The 19389-nt window shown below is 41.3% G+C and overlaps 1 protein-coding gene across 4 annotated transcripts in view; it reads left to right on the forward strand.

Annotated features, from left to right (window-relative positions):
* DNM1L (dynamin 1 like) overlaps window positions 1-19389 on the forward strand; it is a 40847-nt gene that overhangs the window by 12402 nt on the left and 9056 nt on the right. For 2 of the 4 annotated variants that reach the window (XM_081878899.1, XM_081878901.1), the window contains exons 3-14: window positions 6154-6192; window positions 8881-8927; window positions 9353-9424; window positions 10100-10186; window positions 10644-10806; window positions 11621-11741; window positions 12639-12770; window positions 14428-14634; window positions 14815-14935; window positions 15129-15284; window positions 15914-16003; window positions 16888-16980. In XM_081878899.1, the coding sequence (XP_081735025.1) occupies window positions 6154-6192; window positions 8881-8927; window positions 9353-9424; window positions 10100-10186; window positions 10644-10806; window positions 11621-11741; window positions 12639-12770; window positions 14428-14634; window positions 14815-14935; window positions 15129-15284; window positions 15914-16003; window positions 16888-16980 (1328 nt within the window). The remainder of the gene's footprint in view (window positions 1-6153; window positions 6193-8880; window positions 8928-9352; window positions 9425-10099; window positions 10187-10643; window positions 10807-11620; window positions 11742-12638; window positions 12771-14427; window positions 14635-14814; window positions 14936-15128; window positions 15285-15913; window positions 16004-16887; window positions 16981-19389) is intronic. The other 2 variants (XM_081878900.1, XM_081878902.1) reach the window with 1 other exon arrangement.

Raw genomic sequence — 19389 nt, forward strand, 5'->3', positions numbered from 1 at the left:
GAACCTTTTCTAATTATAGGAACAACAACTAAACCATTGACAGTATGTTAAGATGATTAACTGCTTTTTCCAGTTCCTGTTTCTGATTTAAATATCTTTAATGCTGCCATGTAATATTACATTCTGAAAATAATGACCTGAAATATTTTCCAGCCTTTGTAAACTGCATGTAATAATTGCCATTGCTTGGAGGACCCATTTTGCAGTGCAGTGTTGGATTTGTGTATACCTGTAAATCTATTTGAGGCTTTGGAATAAATCTTAGCCTGCTTGCTGTATTTGTGCTGGATTATTTGAAAGGAGAATCCTCACAAATAATCCACTAACACCTGCCAGCTGATATGTAGTCAGGTTTATTACGCACACCCTACTTAAGCTGCCTCTTAACAACAACTGGGATTTGGGGAATTATTTGTTTTGAAAGCATCACCTTCTTTGTTTGTGGAATCCCCCAAATTCCCTTGTCTTGGCACAATAAGAGTACAGTGCAGTTGAATGAAATGGTTGGCTAAAATAAACCAGAATCTGTTGCATTTTTTCATGCTTTATAAATGCTCCTGTTCTCTTGGCTAGTTTGTATCTTTAAGCCACACCTTTGGCCCTTGGTATGAGGTTATAATAATATTTTCCTTTTCCACAAGTGAAGGAGAGTTTGGGACTTTCCGTATATCTTCCCCTTTCTATATGTTCTTTTTCATATCCTGTGCAAGCTTTTTCAGCAGGAAGGTTGACACTTCTGTGCTGTTGCCTTTATCTAGGGAGTATATGAAACATTGCTTGTGTTTCTTATCCTAGTAGCATCAAACAGCAGCTCATTTTCCGACTAGCTGCCCATTATACCTGTTGGTATAAAACTGTATTTGAGAGATGCCAGAAAGTCAAAAGGGAGGATGCCTGCTGAATCTCTGCTGGAAGCATGTTTCACAGCATGGGACCAGTGACACTAAATGCTCGATTTCCAGTTGTGGCCAGCCAGGCCTCTGTAACTTGCAGCATTCCTCCATATAACCTCCAGATGGCCCTTAAGGTATCCTAGACCCAAGTTGTTTAAGGCAAAATGACATCATAGAATCAAATGCACAGCCTGCCATGATGACACCATGTCATTTTCTGTCACTGCTTCTTGTTGGCTCCCGGATTCAAAGGATGTGATAACCAGGAGCCTGGTCTTTGTGCTCATCTTTCTTTCACTTGGTTTGGGTAGAGGAGATGGGAATAAGCAAGGGATTGTATCTTCTGGTCTTCCAGGTCTATGCAATAAAAAGAGGGAGTATGCTTGTGTGGAGAGAAAGGGCGTTATTTCTTTACTTATCCTTTCAACAAAGCCCAACTTCCATTCAAATGGTTTTCTTGAAGCCATTCCACTATTGCAATTTAATATCACCTATAACCCATGAAGCCTTAACTTACCAATAACCCTTGTAACTATAGGCATATTAAAAAACCATCCAAGTGCAGTTATAGTATTTAACAAATATATTAGTGTTTGTTTATGACTGTATTATGCAGTATACAAACTTATGCGCTTACCTTAATGTAAGCACATTTTAAATGGATATACACTTTGCTAACTCATTACTGTTAAATACCAAAAAGTTTATTTCACACTACTAAACCGAGAGGAAGCAGTTAGGTACCCTCTTGAAGCTCTTTTGCCAAATTGCCCTTGTACTTACTCCAATCTAGTTAAGCCTCACCAGTGCTATAACTGATGACTTTGTTGAAGATCATGATTCAACCTCTACTGAAGGCAGCCCTCTTCTGGGAAATTTTTAATGTTTGATGTTTTATTGTGCTTTTAATTCTGTTGGGAGCCACCCAGAGTGGCTGGGGAAACCCAGCCAGATGGGCTGGATATAAATAATAAATTATTATTATTATTATCCACCGACCTACTAAAGTGCAGATATCCCCCCCTGTCCTGTCCTGGAATCTTTTTCTGTCTCTCCAGACATCGGAGCCAGGCATTCTCCTTCTCCCCTTATCTCTTCAGCCTAAGCCCAGTAATTCATCTAACACAGCACATCGTTGGCCACTTTGCTTGCCTTTCGGGTCTTCTTTCTTCTTCTTTGATGCTCTCTGCTGCCTCCTCCTTCTGGCTGTCCAGCTCAAGTGCCAGCCAGCCTGGACAGACCATCCCAACTAACTGCTGCTGGCCATATATATGCTGCTTCTGTCCCCTCTAGTCCAGCCCCAGCCAATCACACTGCCTGACTAAATATTCTAAACCTGCAGCCACCACCCAGAACATGCCTGTCTTCTGTCACTTTGCATACTGAGAGTTCTATTTCCAACCCCTCCTCAAGTGTCAGTTAAGGAGTCCCAGGGAAAGTTAAACCGACTTTCACCTGAGCAGGCAGAAGGCTTCCCCCGTCAGATGCATTGCAGTGTATAATATCACAATACAAATGCTAGCATGCACTACACACTACCCTTTAAAAGACAGTTTAAACAAGCAGGATTCAGAGCTCTCAAGGTTGCTTTTGCAGTTCATGGACCTTAGTATCATTCCTGCTAGAATGCAATGCCCCTTACAGATAAGATTTTCCCAGGAAAGAGGCAAGCCATATGGATTTCTGCATTCCATTCAAACCCACCACATTTCCATTCTTCCTCAACCTCTGCTCTCATAGGAAATAGTCTCAGGCAGTCTCACAGGAAGAAGCCCATATAAGTCCATATAAGTCCATAACTTAGATGACTTCAGACTCCCCTGACCTCGGTGACTGAATACTCTGAGCATTGACTTTTGAAAGTTGTGATACCTTATACATCTTTTTAATAGTTTTAATGTTCTCATATGGCTAACACAGCAAGATGCATTTAAAAGGAGCTAGCCAAATAAGGGGTAAACGTAACAAACAACACAGTAGTGTATCTTAAAACAGTGGTACCTCGGGGTACATACGCTTCAGGTTACAGACTCCGCTAACCCAGAAATATTACCTCGGGTTAAGAACTTTGCTTCAGGATGAGAACAGAAATCGTGTGGCAGCGGCGCGGCAGCAGCGGGAGGCCCCATTAGCTAAAGTGGTGCTTCAGGTTAAGAACGGACCTCCGGAACGAATTAAGTATGTAACCAGAGGTACCACTGTACAGAGACGCAAATTATGAAGTACGGTAGTGATCGCTGATCTTGTGTTGCTGTAAATGCAGGCAGACCATATTTGGGGAGAAAGTGGTAACAAGCCATTCTCTCTCTCACCCCTCCCCCCATCAGCTTGGTGTAATTAATTCATGCCCCCGCAACTCTGGACTGTCTGTAATGTTTGTGAATTTTGGCTTTGTTTGGGTCTAAAACAGCATAATAAAGAGACTTAACAGAGTTTTTTCTTTTCTTTTCCCTCCTGCTGTGGCATCTGAATATAGACTGCATTTTTAATCAAGACTTATATTGGCTTATATCTTGATCAGGTTCCTAAATTAAATGGGCTTAGATTTTCAAATGTTTCATGCCAGGCAGAGAAAACCTTGGCCATTCTCCTAAGACAAGGGGGCCCCATTGATTTATAGTAGAAAAACAATTCTCAAAGTCATAAAAAGAGGAAATTAAAGGCTGAGAGCGAGGACACTGATCCTACATGATACAGAAGATAAAAAAGGCTGAGAAAACACTATTAAGAATGGGTAAATAGTAAAATAATACCAATGTGCCTCCCAGTAAAATGAGCCAGATCTTCTTTCTAAGGTTGAAAGGCCAAGAGCAGTGAAAAAGGCAACTGGCTTGGCTAGAAGAAAAGAGAACATTTTTGAAAAGTCTTTTCTAAAGCTGTTTCTTAAACTGAGAGAGTTAAAAAGGCAATAAATGTTGAGAAGAGCTAATGGGAGAAGCATCTAGCTGGCTGGGAAAGGAGGGGGAAAGGGGGAGGTGTACACTGAAGAGGTTTCTTTTTAAAAGCTGTGTTTTACTGAGTTCCTTCCTTTTTACTTTGAAAAGCTTTATTCTTTTAAGAGGCTACCTATGATAAATGTATGAAATATATTAGCTTAAATATATTGGCTTAAATGTAATTATGCAAAGGATTTAAGAAATGCTAGATTCTTATTTCATAGAGTCATATTGCAATAGGAGACCAGAGGGGCAAATGAGCCTAGCCCCCCTGCCAGACAGAAGACGCCATCCAAGCAGTCTTGATATATAGTTGTCAGGCATTTGTTTAGAAACCTTAAATGAAGGAAATCTTTCAATGTTGATGTGAAACTCAAGATCCTTGACATCTGTTGAACATAAAAATGTAAGATTAACCATTTGTTTTAGAAGGCAATAGGGCAAGGAGGGCAAGAGGTGAGCTGGTAATTAAGATTCCATGTAAGATATATTATTACTTATATGTCATATATATAGCTCTTTGTCTCCCTTATAAGGGCAAGGAAGTGGGTGTATCTTTTGTGGGTGTATCTTTTGTGATTGGTTCTACCAAACAGCCAATAGGAATTTCAACCAGGCTGATTGGACAGAGGCAGCCACAGGAGGAGCAAAGGGGGCTGGATTAAGGGAATATAAGTGCTGGCCAGAATGGCAGGAGGCCAGGCCAGAGCTTGGTAACCATATACCACTGAGCCTCTCATTTATTTGTCTGACAAATAAATTATTATTTTAATTTCTCTATTGCTGCGTTGAATATTTCATTCCAGCTAAGCGTTAACCACAAGCAGGGTGCTACACTGCTAATCCTGCTGTGAAAGAGTCTGGATGTGAAATGTCTAGCCTCATAAGTTTTTGAAGTGGCCTTTCACCTAAGAATTTCTTCTCATAGATAATTTTCTTTTTTGTGGCTGGGTGTGGGGGAGGAAGGAAGAACAAGTAGTTCTACAAAAAATTGATATTCTTGTCACTCCTTTTGGGTTCAAAACAAAAATGTCATTCTTAGGGAAATAAATTAGTTTGAAGATGAGAGAGGAGCATTAAGTTTGGAACATGACATTAAACGAAGTAGTGTCAAGGTACCCTTTCACTGAATTTAAAGAGCTCAGGCTGAATGCGGAGTGTAGAAATTGCTGTCTTACATAAACAATACAGTTTCTGAAAGGTAAAGTTATCAAGCTTTTTGGAAGAAAGTCTGAGATAAATAAAGTGATACTGGACAATCTTTTCCTATTCATAAGCCACATTTATAAATCCAAGGTAGTTCTTTCTTAGCAGAATGTATGAATGGTGGCCACAGTTCACAATTATGGACTGCAATAACAAACGTTGCCATACCTTTGCAGAATTTGTGGTGGTTTGTTATGTTAGTTTTGTTGTTTTTTGGCCAGAAACGTAGGACTGCAATAACAGTCCTAGAGAAATTTGATGTAAAAAAGAAGAAACTTGGGTGGAGAGGTTCACAATAAAGAAACAAATAGGCAGTTTGGTTTGCTACAGTTGTGGGTTGTGTCATCCTTAAGATCACTTTGGCTCAAGAACCTGGTTTGGATCAGCGTGCAAAACAGGGTGCGATGGGAAGCAGGATAGCATCTGCTCACCCACCAGATGGCAGCTGTTCCTCTCCTTATGCTAGTTGGGTATAAAGTTGTGCACGACCTACTTGCAAAAAAGAAAGAAAAGAAAATAGAAAAAGTCCAGTGCAGCTGTGCAACTGTGCTGGCAGTTCCAAGATTTTATGCAAACACCTCTGTGGTTCAGCCCTATGTATGATGACCTTCATCGCACTGAATATTGAATAGCGTATATGATATCCAGTATGTGAGTGTCTGGGTTTGGAGGCAATACACCCACAACTAGTAACTAGCTTCTACACATGTTAAAGCCTTGCCCAAACTGAGCCACTGTGATGGTTTTTCATTTCCTGTAAGTGATGGTACCTTTCTAAACTACTCATCCTTGCTCATTTTTCCCTTCTAGCTTAGGTAAAATCTATTTGGCAAATGGTGGTTCTTCACTTTGCAGTATTTTAGCTAATTAGAGGGAGTTACTGACAGCAGCAATTATGCACGGTTAGGATCACCTTGAAATACATCTGCTGCTAAATTAAGACTGGTTTTCAGAATGTTACATTCTAACTCTGCATTAAGCATGCATGCATTTCTCGTGTGGTACATATGTCTTAATGTATGTTGTGATTCCTGCAAGACTGATAACGTGCTATCACAGAGGGTCTGGAGGGAGGGAAAAATAACCAAACTTTTGATGCTGTTTCTTTTCAACTGCAGACCCTGCCACTTGGAAACATGCAAGGCACCTTTCGAAAGGTTTCCTATTCACTTCTTTTCCTCCTACACAGAATCTGCATGCTTTTGTATTCTAGCCACATGCATACCATGCCACTTTTATTGCCGCCTGCTGTCCTTTATTTGCACATTTACACTCTGGCTGCTGTGCTGAATAGCTGTTGTTTTGCTGGGCCCGCTGGCTTAGTTTGCTGTTTCCTTCTTTCTGCCTCTGTGTCAAACTAGAATGCAGTGTAGAAATCTTGACCTATTTTTTAAAAAAGAAAATTGTGATAAAGTGCTTTGTCATAATAACCATCATTGGTTTTTTTTTTGTTTGTTTGTTTGTTTGGTTACCAGATTGTACTTTTAAATCTGCGGTAGCAAGAAGTCTGTTGGGAATAGCAAAACAAAGAGAGATGGATTTGAAATAAATGCTTAAATAATAACAGGACGTGAAAGACTACATGGTGGCATAAATGCGGCCTGTGGCCTGCCAGATGTTGACTTCTGCCAGTCTTGGCCAGTGGGCAGAGATTCTGAGATTTAGAGTCCAACAACCACTGGAGGGCCATAACTTATCTGTCTCTTGTTTAATGCAATGGACCTCTCATCAAAGGGACCCAGAAGGACTTTTCTACTTGTTTTTAGTAAGGAATAAGAGGTCTGGTGGCTCTCCTGTCCTGCTTTCCCACTGGCTGTAGTAGCAACGGCTCTACGTCATAATCACTGGGGGCAGAGGTAGGGAGGAGAATGGTAGGAGAGGAGGAATTGTGTGCCCTGCCCTTGTACCTCTGTGTTCCTCCCTTCCAGTTCTCTTCCCTGCTGGTACAGAGATGCATGTTGCTGTAGTCTGCAGGTAAAGGGGTTCAGCACCTTGTGACCACATAGTAGAGAGTCCTTCCCACCTGCAACGGTGCCTTTCACTCGACAATGATCCTGAAACAGGTCCTTGGCCTTGGAACCAACTGCAGGCCATGACCAAAACCTGGCTGTCTCTCTAAGGTTAAATAACTTAAAAGTTGCATATCCAGAGTTGGAGACCTATCTTGCCAGTGTTCTTACCCTTAAATCAGATTGACCTGAGCATATACCGTATTTTTTGCTGTATAGGACACACTTTTTCCCCTCCAAAAATTAAGGGGAAATGTGTGTGCGTCTTATGGAGCAAATGCAGGCTCTTTGGTTTCAGCGATAGCAACGCGAAGCCTCTGAAGCGCAGAGGGAGCGTTCCCTCCACGCTCCGGAGGCTTCAGGGATAGCCACCTGAAGCCTTCGGAGTGCAGCACGAGTTTCTGCTGCGCTCCGCAGGCTTCAGGTTCCTTTCGCTGAAGCCAGGAGAGCAAGACTCCTGGCTTCAGCAGAGAGGGAGAGCTGCGCAGCACCCCTCCAGCCAAGTGGGAGGAGAAATGGAAGGGGCTCCGTTTCTCCTGCCACTTCGCTAAAGGGGCGCTGAGCAGAGAGGGGGAGAATTTTTTTTCTCTTGTTCTCCCCCTCTAAAACAAGGTGCGTCCTATGGAGCAAAAAATATGGTAATACAATGTATGTTGCTGGTAGCCGCAACTAGAATGTGTCTCTAGAGGACACATGTGCAATGCACTTTCTTTCCTGAAAGAGATGTCCTCAAACAAGCAATGGTGAGACCTGCTACCTTAAGATTCTAGGAAGTGAAGTATCATAGGAAGCCAAGGGTAAGTTAGCATAGTGGGCAAAATTAGACGTACTAGTTGGTTTGAAAGGTGTGAAGTCCTCCAGTTTATGAACCAGACCTTCTTAGATATCTAGTTTTTGTTTTGAGAGTTTTCTTTTTTGAATGAATGTCTCTTTTCATTTCGCCTTTTCTCCCCAGGAAAGCTTATACAAAAGCTTCATTTTGCACATGTTGAAGGAAATTGCCAAAAATTTAGGATGTTTTGGTGTATGTGATATGAACAGAGCATACCGGACAACAAATTGGTGTCGCCCCCCCCCCCACTCTACCACCAAATGTCTTGTTCTTGTATGACTAAGTGGCCCCACTTAAGCTACAGTTAGTCATGGCTAAAGCCCCATTTAAAACCATTTATTCTAATAGGAGTCTGATAAGATTGGGGCCATTGCAGATAATGGCATGTTGTACTTGTACACCACATACACACTTGTCCAATCACTCTTATCGCCATGTGTGGGACTCTGGTCAACAAAGTGATAGTAATATATGATAAGGAGTATATGTTAGGCCCCAGTTTTTATCTTATTAGTATAAGAATTATAAACAGAAATGAAGACCTTAGTAAATATTGAGGCATTTGATTTCTGGCGAATTGACACTAGATTAGGGCTGCCATATGTCTGGATTTTCCAAGATATTACCAAGATTTCAAAGGCGGAATTGATGTCTGGGGGGGGGGTGTTTCTGAAAGGTGGCGCTTTGTCCGTCGAAAAATGTGGTTTTTTGACATATTTGTAACCCCCCCCAAAAAAAAACCTTTTAAAAAACTCAACAATTTTTGGGGTTTCTTAAAAGAAGCTCCACAATTTTCAGGGTGTCCTGGTTTTTCCTTTTGAAATATGGCAACCCTACACTAGGTCCATTTGACTAATGCTCCTTAATTGCTTGGGGTTTTTGTTTTTGTTCTCCATCACAAAGGTTGAGCATAGACAAACTCAATGGAGAAAATGCACTTGAAGCTGAAAAAGTTGGTTGTATTGCTCCAGTTCTTCTTTCATGCCATGACTGTCTCTTTCCAGGGGTTGATACTGAAGAATGGGGAAAGTTTCTGCACACCAAAAACAAGGTACATTTTCTTGATTGTAAAGCCACAAACGCACATAGGGATTTTGGTGTGCGTACATATGTGGCGGGGGGGGGGGATGCCCTGAGGAAAATGCACTCTGGTGGGCCCCCTCTTCCGTTGGTGGGTTTAGCTGGCATTAGTGGCGGGCAGCAACAGTATTGCATGGCTGAAGGGTGCAGTTTTAATTTTCTACAATGTCCCAGAGTGGTGCTGTGTCACAGGCATTATGGGAAATAAAAATGGCAGCTTGACGTGGCCTCCTGGTATTGCTCAAAGCACCAGTCAGGAGAAATAAATAAATAAATAAATAAGGGGAGTCCAGGGCAGGCATCGGTGGTGGGTCCCGTCAGGGTGCTAGGACCCTGGCAGAGGATGTTGGGTGCTGATGTTGAGGGTTTTTTTCCCTTTCCTTTTTAAAACTTTAGCTCTACTCAGACTTCGATGAAATTAGGCAAGAAATAGAAAATGAAACCGAAAGGATTTCAGGAAATAATAAGGTGAGTGACTATGGTTGGCTCATCCTTTAAAAGAACAACACAGAAGCCACAGTTGGGAAACAATGATGTACATTCTTCAGATTGGAATTATTTTGACGCAGGATCTGGAGCCCGCAATTGAGAAACAGTCATGCTATTGCTTTCTTAAGCCAAGTCACTTTTATCTAAGTTCTATGTTCCCAAAGAGGCAGAATCTACTACTGACATTGCTTATAATCTCCAAGGATACAGCTTCTGTCAATCTTCCCTGGTGGCTTTGCATTATTTCCTAAGAGCATTGGCTTGTTCTCTGAACCAAGAGGAGCTAACTTGAGGCCCTCCAGATGTTGCTGATCTACAATACCCATCATCCCTGACCCAGTGGGAGCCATAGTTCAGCAGCATCTGGAGGGCCAGATGTTAGTGGCCCATGAATGTTGTCTTCCATACAAAAATCAGTCACATTTGTCAGGCACATTTAAGAGCAAATAGCTGAAGCACGTAGACCAAGCAAGATTTCAGACATGGACACCTGAACTGAGCAATATGCTAGATTATAAAGACAGGTGCCCAAATTACAAAAACAACCTAGATTCAAAGGCTAATTTAGGTTCAGTGATGTCTTGTTTTCTGAAGGTTACAATTAAGCATGTTCTGGAGAAATTATTCTTTGTTCCTTTTTCCTTGGCTTTCTAGGGAATCAGCCCTGAACCAATTCATCTAAAGATTTTTTCCCCTAATGTTGTCAATCTGACTCTTGTAGATTTGCCAGGAATGACAAAGGTAAGAAGGTTTTTGTTGCTGCTGCTGTAGAGTTCTATGTTGTTGGGTTGGGGTTTTTTTTTGCCAAGTGTGAAATGTATGTGAGAGACCTTGTAGCAGACATTTAAAAATGTTTCTCGCCAAGATCCCCAGTTATCTCCCTTCCTTCCCCACACTATGCCCAGCAAACCCCACCACAACACTCTGCAATGGGCTCTCTCAGGTCCCTTTGCCTTCCTCCTTTGTTGTCCCTTGACTGCCTCATCTTAACTACAGCATCACAAGGCCTTTCTGGAATTAGGAGAGTCCAATCAGCTACCTTTCTCTCCATATAATTCCTTCCTGGCTTTCTCTCCTCCTCCTAGGAGTGCCCTTTAGATGCTGTGCATTAGGAGACCTGTCTGCATATGCATCACTCTTAATAGATGTGGTTAACAGAAGGAAGGTCCACTTTCTTCTTCTTCTTCTCCTCACACAGGTGCCTGTAGGTGATCAACCAAAGGATATTGAACTTCAGATCCGAGAACTAATCCTTAGATTCATTAGTAACCCAAATTCAATTATTCTGGCAGTCACTGCTGCCAACACGGACATGGCCACTTCTGAGGCCCTCAAAATAGCACGGGAAGTGGATCCAGATGGTAAGTGGAGGGGGAAAACCAGGTTTCAGCATGTCTGTTTTTTCTCTTTCTAGGAAACGAACTTGTACAACACAGCTGATGATGTAACTCAGGGATGGGGAACCTTTGGCCTTCCAGATATTATTTGGCTCCAGCTCCCATCATCCCTGACTGTTGGCCATGCTGGCTGGGATGGGAGCTGGAATTCAATATCTGGAGGACCACAGTTCCACCATCCCTGTAACTGTTATCCCTTAAAATCTACTGTATCTACTGCCTGTTCTTACAAATGTGATTTGAAGAAGGGGTAGTTTGCAATTGTAGTTTGTGCAGTTGAAATGGCAAGATGCCTTCAAAGAGTTTCCTGGTTGAAGTGCTTTCAGGCTTTCAAAGTGAAGTCACGTCCATTAATTTCAGTGGGTCTACCCCAAGTAAGACTAAAAATAGATACAACTCTACATGGGCTCCCAGAGAAGATCTTTCAGGCTCCTTGGTCCTTTCTGGTTCTTTTTGCTGCTGCCCCATGGTGAGCTAAGCCAAAGTTTGGTTCATTTAAAGCTGGTTTCCTTGTTAGCCTTTGTCATGGATGTGTTTGCAGCCATGAGCTCCTCTGGGAGAAACTGCAAGCCAGCCATAGTCATAGCACAAACTCACAATTAATCTGAGAATGAGTAAATGAGTAATGGTGAATTTCTCTTCTTCTGCATAGCCGTGTTCACTGGCGCCTTTCCACATTTCCTTTTGTTTTTACTTTGGGTAGCTGTTTCCTAGGCTTGACAAAGTTAACCCATGACCAGCTTAATGTAAAATGACAGTTTTCCTGCCGCTCTGTTAGGGCGGCGCACCCTTGCTGTGATCACAAAGCTGGATCTCATGGATGCTGGCACTGACGCTATGGACGTACTTATGGGAAGAGTGATCCCTGTTAAACTCGGCATCATTGGTGTGGTGAATAGGTGAGTAGCATCAGAATGTGGTCCTTCCGTTACAAAGCAGTGCTTTGCATTCCCGTGTTTTTGTGCCCTGTGGGGAGAGGGTTGAGGCCATTGCAATTACTGGGCTCTTTGGTCCTCAAATCATTCTTGGATGTTTCTAAGACTAGTATGATGGGAAGGCCTAGGAGAATTGTGGCCTCCTACACTAGTAGTTGCAGGGGGTAAAACTGGAAAAGGCCTAGTGTTGGGGCCCTGGACCACCTCAGTATCCATGCAACTTTTGCATTAGTAGCAGTAACATGCTTAGTGTACCGGATGTAGCTCACTGTCCAGTCAATCTTATTGTTGCTGGGCCAAGTTTGAGGTGTTACTATTAGTATATAAAGTGCTTAACCGCTTCGGACCAGTTTATTTGAGGGGTTACCTTACTCCACTTTGCCCATTTGACAGCTTTGATCTGCAGTACAAGCGCCAGCATAACATTTTAAGAAATGTGTCTTCTAGGGTGACAATCACCCACACTTTGGAACTGCCTGCCTATTGAAATCGTGCACAGATGCCTTTGCTGTACTCTTTTTGACGACTATTTTGTTCAGGCATTCCTATCTAGACATGTAGCAGCTGACATGGGCTTTGATCTTGTTTTTTAATTACACTTTGATTTTTAAAGTTCTTTTAAACTTGGTCTTTTGTTGATAATTTCAGTGTTTTGTGTAAATTGCTTAGAGGTTTGTTTGTTTTTTGCAAGTGACCAGTTTATAAATTTTGTTAGATAAATAAATCTGATGCCAACTGATTTAGGATAGCATCATGGCATAAGCCAGAAGAACATGTTAACCAGATTTTGGCAACAGGAAAAGAAAATGAAATGATATCTAAATGAAATGAAACATGATTAATTTTCTGTCTCATTTTTAGGAGTCAGTTAGATATTAACAATAAGAAGAGTGTTGCTGATTCAATTCGTGATGAGTATGGTTTTCTCCAGAAGAAGTACCCCTCTCTAGCCAACCGGAATGGAACAAAGTACCTTGCTAGGACACTCAATAGGTACAAGGAGCTGCTTTGATCCTAGTTTAGATTTTTCTCCAGTTGGAATTGTTTTGACTTGTTCTGGCCCATCCCGGTTGTGTACAGCTTTTTTTGCACTTGGCTGGTGAAGCCGATATTTAAGGGACGAGTGACTGATAACATCCTGATATTTTCAGTTCTTTTGCAGTTTTGAGTCTTGCATGTGGAGGCCATGAATGGAAAGCTGGCAGTTATTTGGGAGGGATTGGATGATTTGGTGTGCATGGCCAGTTTCATGTGATTCTTCCCTGTGCTCTTTCAGGATGCCAAATGTAGAATGGATGAGTGACTGTTTTCATTGAGAGGGAAGTATGGGGTTGAGTTATATGTTAAACCTCAGACTTGGGGTTGATTCCAACCAAGTCATTGCATGAGTGCAGTGGCTTCTGCAAACAAAAAGGAACTCTCCATCCCGTGCCACCCTCATCCTCCCCACCCCCAGATCTGCTCCAGAATGTTGGGAGAACCCCCAGAGCAGATTTCGGGAGGGTGCTGGAGGTGGGATGTGGGGTGGGGAGTTTCATTGAGCTCATGGAAATTGTTTCACTTTTGCAATAACTTAGTTGCACACAACCTTTTGTTTACAGTACTGAATTTTGGATTGTGCTCTACATCGTACTGGCAGTATGTGGTGTACAAAGTACTATATTTTAAGGTAATTGCCACTGCTAACAGCAATGGTACACCTGTAAGATAAATTTTGCTCCCTTACTGTCTTTGAACCACATCATTTGTGGTTGTTGTCTGAAGAAGATTTTTAACTGATAGATTTTTTTAGTCTGCGAAAGATTGTGGATAGGATTAGAAGATGAAGTTATGTCTGCGTACACATGCTTTATTAATTACCGCTTATGTCTTGAAGAATAAGAGAGAGAGAAAGTAATCAGCAGTTAAAATCTCCTGAGGTTGTTGGTAGTGCTGGTTCCTTTTGCCCTAAACCACACCTCACTTCAACCTGACATCCACAGACAGCTCATGTTAGGTTCTTGGGGGAGCTGATTTAAATTTGGAAAGAGGGAGTTGGTTAAATACCTTCTCGCAAACTGCTGCTTTCCCTATGCTCAGTGAGCCAGATGAGCTGAAAACAAACACATGCAGAAGATCACCATCTCAAGTCTCCGAAATCAAGTTGAGTTTGGCTCTAACTGGAATAAAAAATTAATTAACAATGGAAACTTTGATTTATAATGAGTCATTGTTCCAATTAGCTCAGTATTGTCTACACTGATTGGCAGTGTTTTTCCAGTGTTTCATTCAGACTGGGTACATTCCCAGTTCTACCTAGAGATGCTGGGGATTGAAACAGACCTTCTGCATGCAAGGCAGCTTCTCTGCGACTGAGCTATCGCCCTTGCCTCCTCCTCTGTAAGGTTTGCCCCCCCCCCAAAAAAATCTGTATGTTAGTTTTGTATAGTTTTTTGTTGAATGGCAGTAGCATAGAATCATGATGGCTTTTAGACTGGAGAAATAGTAGGCATTCAAACCCATAGTAAGCTACCGCTGGGAGAATGTCCCACTTGCTTAAAAGAAAATGATGGTTGCTTAATAACTGAAACATGCTCATGAAAAACGTGAGTGGATTGTATGTTTTGAGCTGTTTTCCTTAAAGTGTTGCATTTTCAAATTCTGTTTTTAGGTTGCTTATGCATCACATCAGGGATTGCTTGCCAGAACTGAAAACCAGAATCAATGTTCTAGCTGCTCAGTATCAATCTCTGCTGAACGGCTACGGGGAGCCTGTAGATGACAAGAGTGCCACATTACTGCAGCTGATTACCAAATTTGCCACCGAATATTGCAACACCATTGAAGGGACAGCAAAGTACATCGAGACTTCAGAACTGTAAGCACAACTTCTATTTTGGAGTGAAGTTGACATGGATGGCAGATTGTTTAGAAACATTACAATTAAACTGAAATTTGCTACATTTTTATGAATCCAATGAGCTCAAGTATAGGCAATATTATTTGGCTTCCCTATTTTCCTCCCTGTTGTCTCAGTGACTGTTTTTTCATTCTCCAGGTGCGGTGGAGCTAGGATTTGCTACATTTTCCATGAAACCTTTGGGCGTACCTTAGAATCTGTTGATCCACTAGGTGGCCTTAACACCATCGACATATTGACAGCCATTAGAAATGCTACTGTAGGTATTATCCTTCTTTAACTTCCTCTATAAGATGCAGTATCACTTTGCTGACCTGCACTCTCTATGCACTGGGTGGCGTTTCAGTGCTTGTAGAGCATACAGCTTAGTGTTGTCTTGGGTACAGCACCTTGGGGAATCTAAATTATTACAACAGAATAAAAATGAATCTGTTTCCTTTTGGCTTGGCTAGGGTCCCCGTCCGGCCCTGTTTGTGCCTGAAGTTTCATTTGAGCTCCTAGTAAAGAGGCAAATCAAACGATTGGAAGAGCCCAGCTTGCGTTGTGTGGAGCTTGTTCACGAGGAAATGCAGAGGATTATCCAGCATTGTAGCAATTACAGTACACAGGTAAAAGAAGGAGCTAATTTGCAAAAGTGTGTGTCTCACAGAATGTGAAAATATCCCAGAAGAAACATACGATGATGATGATTTATATGGATGGCATATAAATAATTTTATTATTTACATACAGCCCATTTGACTGGGTTGCCCCAGCTACTTTGGGTAGCTTGCAGCAAAATACAAAATGAACATAAAACATTAAAAACTTCCTTATAGAGGGCTGCCTTCAGACGTCTTCTAAAAGCCATAGTTGTTTATCTGTTTGGCATCTGATGGGAGGGTGTTCCACTAGGATGCATTCTTTGGACAGTGCCTTTTGAGAGAACTCTTCTGCTTGGAAGATGGAGTTGACAACTTTAAAACTGCCAGAGTACTAATGTGGACTCACATAGGGTTGTGTGTATACATATGCATTCTTGTATTCTATTGGGGTGGGCAAGTGAATGTGGTCCCCCAGGCTTCTCTGTGCAGCACAAGCCACACCTCTCACTTGCCCTGCCATGCAGCCTCATCTAATGAACGTTTCCTTGAACTGTGATCATGTGAACTTGGTTTGTGTGATCTATGATTAATTCAGTTAGATAGTTCGTTGCTTTTCAGAAGTCAAACTCTTTCGTTGTTTCGTTTGTATTCAGGAATTGTTGCGTTTTCCGAAGCTCCACGATGCCATCGTTGAGGTTGTGACTAGTCTTTTGCGTCGAAGGCTACCAGTTACAAATGAAATGGTAATCTATTGTGGAGCTTGCTGTGTGCAGTGGCACGTTCCTTTTAATGGAGAGTATTGGTGAAAATTCTGTATTCCACTGTGGGCCTAGTTAGACTGATGCGTAAAGAATAATTCTGGGGTTTAGAATAATAGATTTGCAGCTGAATACTCCTCATTGCTAAGTTGTAAGCTCCCCTCTGGTCTTAATTTTAATTTATTTTTTCCTACTTCTATTGGTCCCTTGCTGTGCATGGGGACAAAAGGAGGATTTGTCTGTGTCCCAAGAAGTTGCAAAAACGTGTGTTTTTTTTACTGGCTGCTCTCAGAGGTATCCCACTGTGAAACTGATGCCAAAAGGTTTTTTGTGGTTCCTCAAAATGTATCCATTTAAAAACAGTGTTGGGTTTTTTTGTTTAACCTGACCGTTCCATGGGTCTCCTGCCAAAAGGTTTTTGTGATCTCCTGCAAAGATGATTTCCATTGTAGGAAAAATGGCCACTCCCACTTTTAAAGTTTGGCTACACCCAGTTTGACATGTGACCTCCAGAGGGCCAGAAAAAGACTAGCCATCGCTGAGGTGATACATTAAGGCAGTAACTTCAGGAGACACATGGTTAAATGCAATCACCAACCTGCTACCTTCCAGAGGTTTGTGTCTGCAACTCTCATCAACCCTTGCCAGCATGACATGATAGGCCAACAGGTTGGCAAAGGCTGGTGTAAAATGATTTGCCCTTGGCAAATCTTAGGATCTGTCTTTTTGTGGTCATCCTATGACTGAACTGCATTTATATGGATGTTTTTGCTACTGAGATCAATTCTAGGTTATTTGTCATGAACTCTTCCCTAACAGTCACTTCAATGGGCAAAATTCTAAACTTTTAATTACATTCTTTCTCATAGGTTCACAATTTGGTAGCCATTGAGTTGGCCTATATCAACACTAAGCATCCAGATTTTGCAGATGCCTGTGGACTAATAAACAACAACATAGAGGTAAGGAAAGAAAGTCTCTCCATTAATTACAAATGGGTCTGCCATCGCGTGCACAGATAGTTCTATTTTGCAAACTCTGATCTTACTGGAATTACCAGATTTTCCCATCAGCTGCTTTTTATGAATAAAGATTCTAAAGGTGATATCAAACATAGGTCAGACTCCAGATAGATCCATTGAAATCAGTGGACATCGCCTGCACTTCTGTCTTCCATGAGTATTGCAACTTAAAATAAAAATAATGATCTTGCCTGGGTTGGGCCACAGACCCATATAGCATGGCAGTGTCTCTCAGAGGACAACAATATAATTATAAAAGCTTATAAGGTGGGTCTGTGACTGCAACATTTAGCAATCAGTGGTCATCTGGCTTTGAACAGAAGGGTTTTCTTATATCTGCAGTCAGAATGGATGTGTGCAGACATGGATGTGTGGTATTCTGAATGAAAAGTCAGCTGGTTCTTTGTCCTTGTGTGGCAAGAGAATTCCCCTTCCCCTTTTTTCTTCTACCTTGGTTTTACAGTCATACCTCATGTTACGTCCGCTTCATGTTACGTTCTTTCAGGTTACGTCCCACGGCGACCCGGAAGTACCGGAAAGGGTTACTTCTTTTTTTTTTGTAATAAATTTTTATTGAAGTTTTTCCATAAAAAAAATAATAAACCAATCCATTTATATATCACATATTTCACCTTGTTTGGACCTCCCTCAACTTCTCTGACAATCTTTCGTAGTTCAAATCCTCTCCTCACATTCCTTCTTTAGATATTGCCATTAAATATTATATTTCTATCCTTGCTTGCCTTTTGGCAATACTCCTTCTATTTTCACAAAGCTTCTTTGAAACACGCTAGCGTTGTGCTATCCTCACATATGTTTTTCAAATACTCTGTAAATTTCCCCCAGTCCTCAATGAATTTCTGGTCTTTTTGGTATCTAATTTTCCCTGTTAATTTGTCTAACTCTGCGTAGTCTGTTAGTTTTGACCTCCATTCCTCCAAAGTCGGAACCTCTTCTTGTTTCCACCTCTGGGCCAACAATGTCCTTGCTGCGACGGTAGCATATTGAAACAGTTTACAGTCTCTCCTACTTATATCCGTTCTTGTTATTCCCAGCAGGAAGAGTTCTGGTTTCTTAACAAAGCTATATTTTAGCATTTTCTTTAGTTCATTGTGTATCATCTCCCAGAACCCCCTTACTTTTTTACAATCCCACCACATGTGCATAAATGTACCTTCCTTCTCCTTACACCTCCAACATTTATTACAGGTTTTGTACATCTTTGCTAATTTTGCAGGTGTCATATACCACCTGTAAACCATCTTCATTACGTTTTCTTTTAATGTAACACATGCCGTAAATTTCAAGTTTTCATTCCATATTTTCTGCCAATCACCAAGGTCTATGTTGTATCCTAAATCTTTGGCCCATTGAATCATAACTACTTTCACCTCCTCATCTATTGTGTGCCATTCTAACAAAATTTTATACATTTTAGAAATTGTTTTGGAGTCGTTATTCACTATCTCTATTTGGTATCTCGAATCTTTTTCTTTATACCCCTTTTCTTTCACATCCTTTTTAAACATTTCATTTATTTGATGGTAATGCAGCCAATCAAAGACGTATTCTTTAACTTGTTCGTATGGTTTTAGTCTCCACTTTCCTCCTTCTTTCTCCACCAAATCTCCATAGGTAATCCAATCACTTCTCATATTTTCTTTTTTGACCCCCATGACCTCTAACGGGGATAGCCAATGTGGCACCCCCCCTTCCAATATATTTTTGTATCTGTCCCAAACTTCCCATAGCGATTTCCGGAAGATGTGGTTTTCAAAGGTTTTATATCCCTTCTTCTTTTCTTTCCAAAGATACGCGTGCCACCCGAATCTGTTGTCGAATCCTTCCAGGTCTAGGAGTTTTGTATTTTTAAGTTTAATCCATTCTTTTAGCCAGCAAAGACACGATGCTTCGTAGTATAGCTTCAGATCTGGCAGGGCAAAGCCTCCCCTTTCTTTTGCATCTGTTAGTAATTTATATTTAATTCTCGGCTTTTTGCCCTGCCATATGTATCTAGAGATCGTCCTTTGCCATTCCTTAAAAATCGCCACTCCTTTTAATATTGGTAACATCTGGAATAAAAACAGCATCTTTGGTAGCACTAACATCTTAATCATTGAGATTCTACCCCAGAAGGATAGTTTTAATCTATTCCATACTTCCAGATCCTTCTTAATTCCATTCCACACCGGGATATAGTTGTTTTGGAACAGATCAATATTTTTTGGGGTTAGCCATATTCCCAGATATTTGACCTTTTTGACAATTTCAATACCAATTTGTTGCTGCAGTGCCTCCATTGTTGCTTTTTCCATGTTTTTAACTATAATTTTAGTTTTTTTCCTGTTT

Source organism: Podarcis erhardii (genome assembly GCF_964252035.2).
Source record: "Podarcis erhardii genome assembly, chromosome: 10".
NCBI classification, from domain to species: Eukaryota; Metazoa; Chordata; class Lepidosauria; order Squamata; family Lacertidae; genus Podarcis; species Podarcis erhardii.